Source organism: Ursus maritimus, unplaced genomic scaffold, assembly GCF_017311325.1.
Source record: "Ursus maritimus isolate PB19 unplaced genomic scaffold, ASM1731132v1 scaffold_10, whole genome shotgun sequence".
Classification (NCBI taxonomy): Eukaryota; Metazoa; Chordata; class Mammalia; order Carnivora; family Ursidae; genus Ursus; species Ursus maritimus.
The window spans coordinates 11339547-11351629 of NW_024423344.1; the positions used below are offsets into that span (position 1 = coordinate 11339547).

The 12083-nt window shown below is 36.7% G+C and overlaps 1 protein-coding gene across 2 annotated transcripts in view; it reads left to right on the forward strand.

The window, feature by feature from the left end:
* The window catches only part of B3GLCT (beta 3-glucosyltransferase), a 119722-nt gene extending 108145 nt beyond the window's left edge, over positions 1 to 11577 (forward strand). The window contains exons 15-16 of one of the 2 annotated variants that reach the window (XR_005832370.1): positions 10988 to 11269; positions 11378 to 11577. Coding sequence is in view for 1 of the 2 variants with exons in the window: in XM_040621937.1 (XP_040477871.1) it covers positions 10988 to 11155 (168 nt within the window). In the remaining variant the exon portion in view is untranslated. Of the gene's footprint in view, positions 1 to 10987; positions 11357 to 11377 lie in introns of those variants that run through there. The other variant, XM_040621937.1, reaches the window with a different exon arrangement.
* The last annotated feature ends 506 nt before the right edge of the window (positions 11578 to 12083 follow it).

Below are 12083 nucleotides of genomic sequence, written 5' to 3' on the forward strand. Positions count from 1 at the left end.
GGACGGTTGGTGCTAATAACTTCACCGTACTGCAGTTTGCAGAAGGAAATCCTTTGTCCTATTTTTGGTAGTTTTTAAGAATCAGGTCAGTGAATGTTCTGATGTTGTAAGAATAAATATGTTGTCATATTTAGTAACCAGTAGCAAATGCTATCATAGCAATATAGACAATTGAACGTGACAGAAATAGCACTATAGGAAATAACTTGAACAAGGCAAAGACAGTGCATTATCAAGAAAGGCAGAATCCACTTCTGCATCTTGAGGACCATAAGAGAGAATAAAAACAGACTTTTCATAATACGAAAGGTATGAGAAACCTCTTTCTTGGTACCAGTCAGGAGTACTTATCCATTTTTTAAAACCTTGAGAGGCCTTACCCATCTTAAGCCTGTATGTTGTATTATGGGATGACTTAGAGAAGCAAGTTATTTTCTCTTGCTCTCTCTCTTGCTCTATCTCATAGTGTTTCACTTCCAGAAAGGGAAGGGGAATTAAAACTGTTGGTGTGTAAGGGGAATGATTTATTATTGTTAATAATGCAGCGTTAGATTTTTATAGCAGCCTTTTTCACAAAAGGAAGAGTATGCTAGTGAAGAAAATGATAAAGAGAAAAGATAGAAGGAAAATACTCTTCAAGCAAAAATCCTTTGAAGATAATTTAAAAATGAAAAAAAAAATAGTCATTTCCCAGACTTTAAAACTCTTGGTTTCTCTAATTCACATAATAAATTTTAAATCTTTCCAAAATTGTAAAATATGCTTAAAGCATATCCTCCCCAACACATACCGCTATATCTTCTAATTCTTAAGCCTCTTTTAGAGAGTTTGCTATGATTTAGAAATCATTTCCCATTTGTGATGCTTGAGCAGTGTTCCAAACAGTGTATTTGTTCATATTGAGAAACACATATGAGGCAAAGAGATACAAATCCAAGATTCCCAAAGAGTTAGAGATAGAGTGGGCTTTTGGAAACAGTCTCAGATACAAAGTTGCCTGGGCCACTTTCCTCCTCTTTTTAGTCAGGGGGGGTTATTGTGAAATCATAGGCTTAGAAGGGGGCTTCAAGGAATGTCCAGTATATCCTTTTATTAAAAACAAAGGATCTAGAGCATATGGTTTTCTGTTCAGTGGGTATGGCAGCATGCAGCGGCCAGTGAATCCTCTGCATAAAATCGTCAAAATACTAATTTCAGGACTCTGGAAATCAACCAGAAGCACCGAGAAGCATTTATTCCCGAAAGAGTATGGTTTCAATAAGATCAACAGAGTATGAGGCCTTCTGAGGCCTTTCTTCCTGAAGCCCCCCAGTCTCCACCTCCCTAGCCACCCCAGCTTGTTAGAGAGAGCAACAACAGTTTGACCAGTATGGGTCTGGCTGGGGAAAATGGCAGCTTTGCTGTCAGAGTGGGTGGACTTGGTTTGGGTAGGGAGAGATAAAAACCCATAGATATGTCAGCTAAAATAGTCAAACTTAGTAGGAAACAAATAAGAAAAATCTGCACCTTTGTGGGCCTGAGGTTGCAGTCTCAGATATGGTAAACAGTTTCTTAGCCAGAAATTTAATACTTAGTACCCTGAAAATAAGAGAGAAATAACAGGAAAGCTCTCCACAATTCCCTACTGGGAAACCATATGCATGCACATGGGACACTGGATGAGCCTAGGAGAAAGTAAAATCCAAGGCATATTTGAGAACCCACTGAAGCTATGCATAGGTAGAAGCCTTATGGGCTTGAGGTATTTGAGCATAACCTCCGCCTATATCATAAGTTGACTGCTAAGCTATTCAAGCACAGGGGCGACCTCTAGCAAGCCAAGCTACAAGATAAAAGTTAGAACTAAAAATTGAGTGGAGGTATCCATAGCCACACACTGCAGTGAGAAAGATTCCACAGTGTAAATCCAGGCAAATTACTTTTTAAAAAGTAGTAAAAATAAACAGATTTGTTGTTACAATACATTTTCAAAATAATCAATTTCCAACAAATTATCATGACACAAAGCAAAGAGATATATTGAGGGAAAAATGTAGAAATAGAAACTGACTCTGAGTGGGACCAGATATTGGAGTTGATAGACAAAGACTTCAGGAAGCTAATAAAATTATAGTCACAGAATTAAAGGAAATGATGTTCATAGAATCAAAGGACAATATGATGACAATGACTCAACAAATAGCAAATCTTAATAAAAAATAGAAACTATGAAAAAAACAAATGAAAATTCTATAGCTGTAAAACCAATAATTGACTGAGAAATTATCTGGGTGGACTTAACAGTAGGTTTGAGATGGCAGAAGAAACAGTGAATTTGAAAGCAGATCAATAGAAATTACCCAGTCCAAAGAACAGAAAGAAAGATGAATAAAGAAAAGTGAACAGAGCTTTAAAATACTTTAAACCATAAAGTGTACCAACATATATTTAATAGGAGTTCTAAAAAGTGAGTAGAGAGAGAATTGGATAGAATATTTTTTTGAAAGAAATAGGTTGGAACTACCCAAATATGATGAAAAACATTAATGTATAGCTAGCTCTAAAAGGGTCAACAAAGCTCAAGTAGGATAATCATGAAAAGAATCACACACAGACAAGTTAAACTGTTGAAAGACAATGAAAAAGTCAAAGTCTTAAAAGCAACCTAATGAAAAGGGAAACAAAAAATATAGTTACTGGTTGATTTCTCATTAAAAATAATAGAAGCCTGAAGGCAGAAGTAAAAAAACAAAGCAAAACAAAACAAAACAACTAATGATTCTATATCCAATAAAACTATCCTTCCAAAATGAAAGTGGAATAAAGATACCTGTAGGTAAACAAAAAGTGAGAGAAATCTTTTCCAGTAGACCTTCCCTACAAGAAAACTAAAGGAAATCCTTTGGGCTGAGTGAAAGTGGCTCATGGTAATTAGAATATATAGGAAGGAATGGAAAAATACTGGATAGGTTTAATAAGGAGGAAAATATAAAAGACTGTGTCTTTGTGTATACATATATGTATATATGTGCATATATAACTAAAAGAATAAAAGTGTGTATAAACACACATAAACATATATATTTTCTCTCTCAATTTCTTTAATAAATAAAAGATTGTTTGAAACAATAATTTTATAACCCTATTGTTGGGTTCATAACATAGATAAATGCAATATATATGATGATAATAGTGCAAAGGCAAGGGGTAGGAAATGAAGCTATATTGTAGCAATTTATTTTGTTGGAATTAAATTAGTATGAACCTAAGTTAAAGATGCATATTGCTATCCTTGGAGCAATCTCTGAGAAAATGATTTTAAATATATAACTTAAAATATCAATAGAGGGATTTAAATATACACTAAAAGATTTTGTTTAACCAAAGAAGTCAATAAAGGAGAAACAGAGGGACAAAAACATGAGACATACAGAAAATAAATGGCAAGATGACTGATAAAAATGCAGGTATATCAATTATTACATTAAATATGAATGGACCAAACTCCTAGTCAAAAGGCAGATATTGTCAGATTGCAAAAAAAGCAAGATTTGACTATATGTTGTCTATAAGAGTCAAATACACTTTAGATTCATAGACACAAATAGGTTGAATGTAGAAGGATCGGAAAAGATGTACCCTGCAAACAGTTAATCATAGAGAGCTTGAGTGTCTATGTTAAACACAATACACTTCAAGAAGAAGAATATTACTAAAGAGAAAGAGGGACATTTCATAACCAAAAGTCAATACATTAAGAAAATACAATAATTATAAATGTATATGTATACCTAACATCTTCAAAATACATGAAACATAAATGGACAGACTTAAAATGAGAGACAAATACTAACTACTTGACTTAACTGACATAGAATGTTTCATCCGATAACAGCAAAATGCACATTCTTTTCAAGTGTGCATGGAATGTTCTAAAGGACAGATCACATGCTAGGTCATAAAACAAGTATAAATGAATTTTAAAGGATTGAAAACATACAAAATATATCCTCCCAGCAATGGAATGAAATTAGAAATCAACAGAAAAAAAAATGGGAGAATTTCCAAATATTTGGAAATTATACATACAACACATTTTATAATGGGTCAAAGAAGAAATCATAAGGAAGATTAGAAAAAAACTTGAATAAAAATGAAAACAAAACAAAAATTTTTAGCATAGCTATATAGGGATTAGAGGGAAATTTATGGCTTTAAACATACTAGAAATGAATAAGGGTATTAAATCATTAATCTAAACATCTGTATTGAAAGCAAAAGAATATTATAATTCAAATCCAAACTAAGTGGAATAAAAGAAGTATTAAAGGTTACAATACAAGTCAACATAGAAAACAGAAAAACAGCAGAGAAAATTAGTTAAGCTAAAAATGAATTATTTTAGAAAGATCAGCTAATTTGGTAAACCTTTAGCTAGACTTCCCAAGAGAAAAAGAAAGAAGACACAGATTACCAAAGTTAGGAATGAAAGAGGGGACATCATTGCAAATCCTACCAAAATTGTGCCAACAAGTTAGACAATTTAAATGAAATGGGAGAAATTTCTTGAATCACACCCATTAGCAAAACTGTCTTAAAGGAAAAAGTATTTGAACCTACATACATTGATGGGATGGAATTAAAGGAGTGAGAATGCTTTCCAATTCATTTTATGAGGCCAATATTAGCCTAGTATGTCAAAGATGCATATTGGGGTGCCTGAGTGGCACAGTTGGTTAAGCATCTGACTCTTAGTTTCGGCTGAGGTCATGATCTCAGACTTCTAAGATTGAGCCTCGCATCAGGCTCCACATTCAGCGGGGAGTCTGCTTTGATTCTCTCTCCTTCTCCCTCTGCCCCTCCCTCCTCCACCCCCCCACACGTGCGCTCTCTCTCTCTCCCTCTCAAATAAATAAATCTTTAAAAAAAGATGCATATTGTTATCCCTAGAGCAAGAATTTAGAAAATCACCCCCAAAATACTGCTAAAAAAGTAAGGAAGGGATTAAAATGGTATATCTCAAAAGTAAACTACAAGCCAATATTACTCTTGAACATAGATGGAAAAATCCTTAACAAAATATTAACAAACTGAATCCAGCAATATATAAAAGGGGTTGTATGCCATGACCAACCGGGATTTATCACAGGAATGCAAACTTGGTTTGATATCCAAAGTCAATTATAGTTATATACCATGAGTAGAATAATGAATAAAAACCACATGATCCTCACAATAGACACAGAAAAAATATTTGACAAAATCTAACACCACTTCATGATTAAAAAAACCCAAACAAACAGAAAAACAAAACAAAAACCTCTCAACAAAACAGAAGTTCTTCAATCTGATAAAGTGAATCTACAAAATAACAAAATTGGGAACAAGATAGGGATGTTTGTTCTCACCACTTTTATTTAGCATTATACTCAGTGGTTCTAAGCAGTGCAATAAGATGCCATACACACACACACAACACACACACGTGTGTGTGTGTGTGTATATATATATATAATATCAGTCATCAGTTAATGGACACTTGTGCCATTTCCATAATTTGCCCATTATAGATAATGCTGGTAAAACTGTCTTTATCCACAGACCACATGATCTTGTATGTAGAAAATTCTATGGCTCTACCAAAAAAAAAACCTACGAGAACTAATTGATGAGTTCAGCAAGGTTATGGGCTACAAGGTCAACATACAAAAGCAATTGCGTTTTTGGCGACAAGAAAGTCTGAAAATGAAGAAAACCGTGTCCTTCAAAATAGCATCCAAATGACTAAACACACATATATAGTCATTTGTATATTTATATTTATATTTACATATATTTACACACACACACACATATGTATACATATATATCGTAAGGATACAAGTTGGAAGGGAGGAAGTAAAACTGTCTTTATCCACAGACCACATGATCTTGTATGTAGAAAATTCTATGGCTCTACCAAAAAAAAACCTACGAGAACTAATAGATGAGTTCAGCAAGGTTATGGGCTACAAGGTCAACATACAAAAGCAATTGTGTTTTTGGCAACAAGAAAGTCTGAAAACGAAGAAAACCGTGTCCTTCAAAATAGCATCCAAATGACTAAAATATTCAGGAATAAATCTAAAAAGGAAGTTACACTGTACAATAAAATTCTGCCAAGAGAAATTAAGATGTAATTAAATGAAGAGATATATACCAATTTGATGGATTGGAAGACTCGATATTGCTATGATGGCAGTTTTCTCCATTGATTTTTTAATATTCATTTAAAATGATTTTTATTATTTCATCTTATTCACTTAAAATTAACTTATTCTGAATGCCTAAATGAAGTGTTCTGGATCAGAGATAGATTTTTACATTAAGTACCTCACAGTAAATAATAAGCACATCTTGCCCCCATCCCCACTCCCACTGCCTCTCTGACCTAGTTTTTACCTCCAGGGCAGTCTCATGAGGGCCAATTCAATTGGCCTACACAAGTGGCGAGATACCCCCTAGACAAGGGACAAAGAAAAACTGTTTTCTCTGCTTCTAAAGGTGAATGCTTCCTTACTTCAGCATTTTGGTATGCAAATAAATACTTCATTCTTCCTTGAAATGTAAATGTATCCCAGGGTGGAAAGTGTTCAGGTCTTTTTGGCACCTTGGGGCTTACCCTCTGGACCTAGTTCAGGGATATAACCACTGGCCTCTCCAACAGATAAGGGAAGTTTTACTCTCCTTTGGGAGCAGAGCAGTTAACTAGACAAATGGAATGTGAAATGTTTCTTTTGGGCTATAGGGTTTTTTTACAGGAAATTTTACTTCCCCATATACCCCCAATTCATCTATAGATTCAGTGCAATCCATATCAAAGTCACAGCAGGCTTCTTTGTTAAAATTGACAAGCTGATCCTAAAATTTATATGGAAATACGAAACAGTTCTTAAAAAGGAGATCAAAATTGGAGGATTTACCCATCTATGATTCAAAACTTACTATAAAGCCATGATAATCAAGATAAGGGTAAACATGTGCGTGCGCACGCACACACACACACACACGCACGCACACACACATCAATGGAACAGGATAGAGAATCTAGAAATAAACCCTCTCATTTGTGGTAAACTGGTTTTTGACAAAGATGCCACGGCAATCCAGGGGAGAAGTGGCACAGATGGTCAGTTGGTGCTACAGCAATTATGTATTTCCACACACACAAAAAATGAGCTTGGAACTTTCCCTCATACCACACACAAAAATTGACTCATAGTACAAAATATAGGAGCTAAAATTATAAAATTCTGGAAAAAACATCAAGACAATTCTTTGTGACTTTAGTTTAGGCAAAGATTTATGGCATCAAAAGCATGATCCATAGAAGGAAAATTCATAAATTTAACTCATAAAACTTAAAAAACCTTTGCTCTTCAAAAGATATCCTTAAGAGAATAAAAAAAGTAATAAACTGGGAGACATATTTGTAAATCATGTATCTGGTAAAGGACTTGAATCCAGAATATATAACAATCGTTTACAACTGAATAAAGAAATCAACTTCTGAGTTTAATCTAGGTAAACGATTGAACAGACCTTTCTCTAAAGGAGACGCATAAACAGCTACTAAACACATGGAAAGATGGTCAACATCATTAGTCATTAGGGAAACGCAAACTAAATTCACATGTATAGAATGCCTATAAGCAAACAGACCATTCCCAGTGCTGCTGAGCATGTAGAAACCTGGACCTCTAGTGGGAATATAAAATTCAGTCACTTTGGAAGTGTTTTCGCAGTTTTTAAAAAATTTAACATATATGTGACACACAATTTATGACATAGATCTCATTGGTCCCCTCCTGCTGGTATTCATACTCTGTTTTTTCCCCTCTCTGGAGTATGAGCCAATAGCATATGGCAAAGGTGATGGGATGTCTCTTCTGTCATTCGGTTACAAGGGATTGTGACTTCCATCTTCCTTGTAGACACTCCCTACTTCCTTCCTGGCTTGCAGGTTTTGCGGAAGCCAGCTGCAAGGGGACTGGGCATGAAAGTGAAGCCCTCAGCTCAGTAGCCCCCAAGGAACTGAATGTTACTAGTAACCACTGAGTGAACTTGGAAGTGCATCCTTTCCTAGTTGAGCCTTCCGCTGAGATCATAGAGCCTGGGCTGACATGCCGATTAAGATCTAGTGAGAGAGACCGTGAAGCAGAGGTCCCAGCTATGTGTTGCCAAGACTCCTGACCCATGGAAGCTGTGTGATAGTAACTGTGTGTTGCTTGTATGGTGTATCCACTCAATGTGATATATTGCTCAGCAGTAAAGGTAATGAACTACTGATACATGCAGCAATGCTAAGTGAAGGAAGCCAGGCTCAAAACATGCATAGTATATGATTCCACTGATAAGAAATTTCTAGAAAAGGCAATACTATGGAGAAAAAGCAAATCAGTGGTCTCGCGGGGCTGCCAGTGGGGGTGCGGATTGATTGAAAATGCATGGCAGGGAACTTAGGGGAATGACTGTAGTCTTCTAAAACTGGGCTTGTGGTTGCTTAAATATGGAAATCTACTAAAAATTTTCAAACTACCATGACTGTGTGTGAATTGTATGGTATGTAAATCGTATGTCAATACAGCTATAAAAAAATGCATTTGTCTACGGAAATGCAAATTTAATCTCTGTTTTTGCACTGTTCAGTGTGCTGTAATATTTACAGATTAAGTTTTAATTTCACCCAACGTATGCGCTTCCCTTGCAGTTTACGCCATCTCGCTCTTCCTGGGCACAGTTTCCCATCATGCTCCATGTCTGTTCCTAAGGCCTCCTCCCTCACTCCAACCCTGCCTGTTTGGTACTTCCTTTTGGCATTTTGGGCACAGAGATGTAATTATCAGAGTCCAACTAGACTTCTTGGTGTTACAGATGCCTCTGTGGATGCATTTCACTTCTCTAGTCTTGTCTTGTTCTTTTCCAAAACTGCATTTGCCAGAAACGATTAGCACATTCTAATACTTAGGAAGCCAGCTCTTCACTCGTGTCCTAACAAGCAACTGCAATCACTTCTGGAATCCACATTAATAGAGGGGAAGGTATTATGGATTTCTTTCTTTCCTGTGAGATGCATTTGTGTCTCTGAGAGTTCATTTTTAAATGTAAAAAAATGAGCCAAGATTTGTTTCCACTGTTTTTCTTTCTTTCTTCTGGGAGCATTGTGGGATCATCTGAGAACTGAATTGAGAGTATGTTTTTCCTGGAGTTTCTTCCAAGCCAGTAAACTCCCAGAGGACCTTGCAAGTAGACATCACATATGAATCCCCTCAGCTAATACTCAGAACTTGCTCAACTCTGTTAGATGTTATTCTAGTGTATATTTTGGTCTTTGTTTCACTCTCTTCCTTTAAAATTGCCTTCTTAGATTTTTAACTCCATGAGCACTTAGAATTTTTAAAGGACAATGCATGGTTGGTGTGGAAGTTCTCCCTCCTCCCCCAGGTCACCTTGAAGTCTTCTGTGCAGATGTTATGATTTGAATGCTCATCAGAGCAGGATATTTGTGCCGTCCCAGCATAAAGACCCCACGGAGGCCAGAGCAGCCACGGCATCGTTGGTGTGCCAGGCTTGTGGCACACGGAATGAGGACCAGCTGCAGGTGTCCTGCTAGAACCCTGGACTGGGAGCGGGGCTGGGCACCTGCTCTCATCCCCACTCCAATGGGTGCTAGTCCTGTTGCCCTAAGAAACTTGTAACTTCTGTGAGCTCTGGTTTCTCATTTATAAATTGAGGATGAATCAGGATACTCTGATCATCTTGCAAGGTCGTTTCAAGGGTCGAATGAGATAAAATTTAATGAAGGTACTTTATAAACCATGTAAGAGGGTTTATGTAAGTATTCATTGCAAACATTTAAGCAGAATGTAATAAAATACTAGCCTAGAGAAGACTTGTTTTCAGAATGTTTCCTATCTAGCTTTAATAAAGTCAAGACTGTTTTAGTATTGATAACCCAGTGAGTTACTATATAACACAGATGGGCTATATAAATCTATAAACAAGATAAGCGTTGAGAGAAAGGTGGATGCTTTGTTTAGAGTAAAAAAAAGAAATAGTATCTGGTTTCTGTTTCCTTCCATACCCGGAAAGTTACTTCAATCTCAGCCATCCTAGGCTTCATCTGATTCTGCTTAAACTTCATTTTGTAAATTCTAGAGAATCCTGAAATTATGATGATGGAAAACCTTTTTAGGCCCTCTTGCAAACTGCTTCCGGTTACTCAATGTTTCCCTTGCCATTTCTGGAATCAGACTAGGTATCTGGGTGGGAAGAGAGTGTTGAGTTACTTCACCCTTCTCCCCGATTCCTGATGAGCTCTGCATTTCCCTACTCTGAGAGAAATACACCTAATTACACGTCAGGGCAGTGGACAGGCAAGGGGAGCCCCGAGAACTCTTCACACACACCCCCTGCCACACACGCGCATGCAACCCCTCCTCCCCACACACAGCATGTATGGCCAGAGTTTCTTTAGAGAGGCCTGGGAAATAGCAATTTTTCTGCCTTTTGCAGAAGTTGTAATAGTCACTCAAATGACTTACTAAGGAAAGCTTTTAACTATTACCATGGTTCAGGAATCTCCCAGAGGTATGACTACGGAACATAGAAGCAAAAAGTGGTATATTTGGGATATTATAGTCAGAAGTTATAATAGTCACTCAAATGACTTACCAAGGGAAGCTTTTTAACTATTACCATGGTTTAGGAATCTCCCAGAGGTATGACTACAGAACATAGAAGCAAAAAGTGGTATATTTGGGATATTATAGTAATTGGAGATACAAAAGCAAAGAGCCTCACATCAGAGGGAGGGTAGTGGAAAAGATTTCCCTTTTTGCTTTTAGATTCTCATAAGCCATATCAAATATTGAAGAAAAACAGTCACTTCATAAATTCAAATGCTATTCTGAGGCAAAATTGTTTTCAGTGAATAAAGGAACGTAATTTTCTCTTCTTCTTCCCACAGGCTCGGCCCGTGGATTATCCCAGGGACTACCTTTCTCACCAAGTCCCCATCTCCTTTCACAAACACTGGAACATCGATCCAGTAAAGGTGTATTTCACGTGGTTGGCACCCAGGGAGGAAGACAAAGCCAGGCAGGAGACACACAAAGGCTTTAAGGAAGAATTATAAAACGTGCTGGCCCGTGAGCACAGTTTGGGTCAGAGACAGAAATGGAGACTGGTGTCGTCCTGCTGAGCTGCTGCTTCCGCGCGCCACGCGGCATTGGAAGCCGTCTGACTTTAGGTGGAAATTACGTATACGGTATTTTTTGAGAGGGGAGGAAGCAGAGTCATAGGGAAAACCGATTTTTTTTTTCTGGGAAAAAATCATTTGCTTTCCGTCTGACTTTAGGTGGAAATTACGTATACGGTATTTTTTGAGAGGGGAGGAAGCAGAGTCATAGGGAAAACCGATTTTTTTTTTCTGGGAAAAAATCATTTGCTTTTGCATTATGCAGTTATTGTAATATACAATGATTACCGTGTATTTTTCAAGCTGTGATACAGCAGCTTTATTACTGTCACAGAACAATAAATGGTACCAGAAGTCTCCTTCCTGTTTTCTCTCTTCATTATAAAGTGTCAGATGGGCATGAGACTGGGAAGACATGACTGTGTTTATATATATGCTCTGGCCATATCTATATTCTCTATATACTGTATACACACACACACTTAATATAGAAGAGGCAACATCCACGACATGGCTATTACCATGGTGTGAACTTTTTAACCACATTATTGATGACGGAAATTATTTTCTGGTTATTCAGTAAGAATAATGCTGTATTAAATATCATTCATAAAACATCATAAAAGTCGAGATATGAAGTCCTCCGTAGTCTATAATCAGGGTTGTTATGTTTTATCTACTTTTCTGTTTGTGCCTCATAAAAAGAGAATAAGAAGTCTGCTAGAGCTTTCTATTTCTTTAGAGGTTCATCTGTGTTCTATTTCTCCCCGAAGCCCTATCTTTATGACCTACTTGTAACACAAAAGTATACTGGATGCTGCCAGAAAATAGTGTTCTCAATATTTAAAAACAATGTCATTGTGCT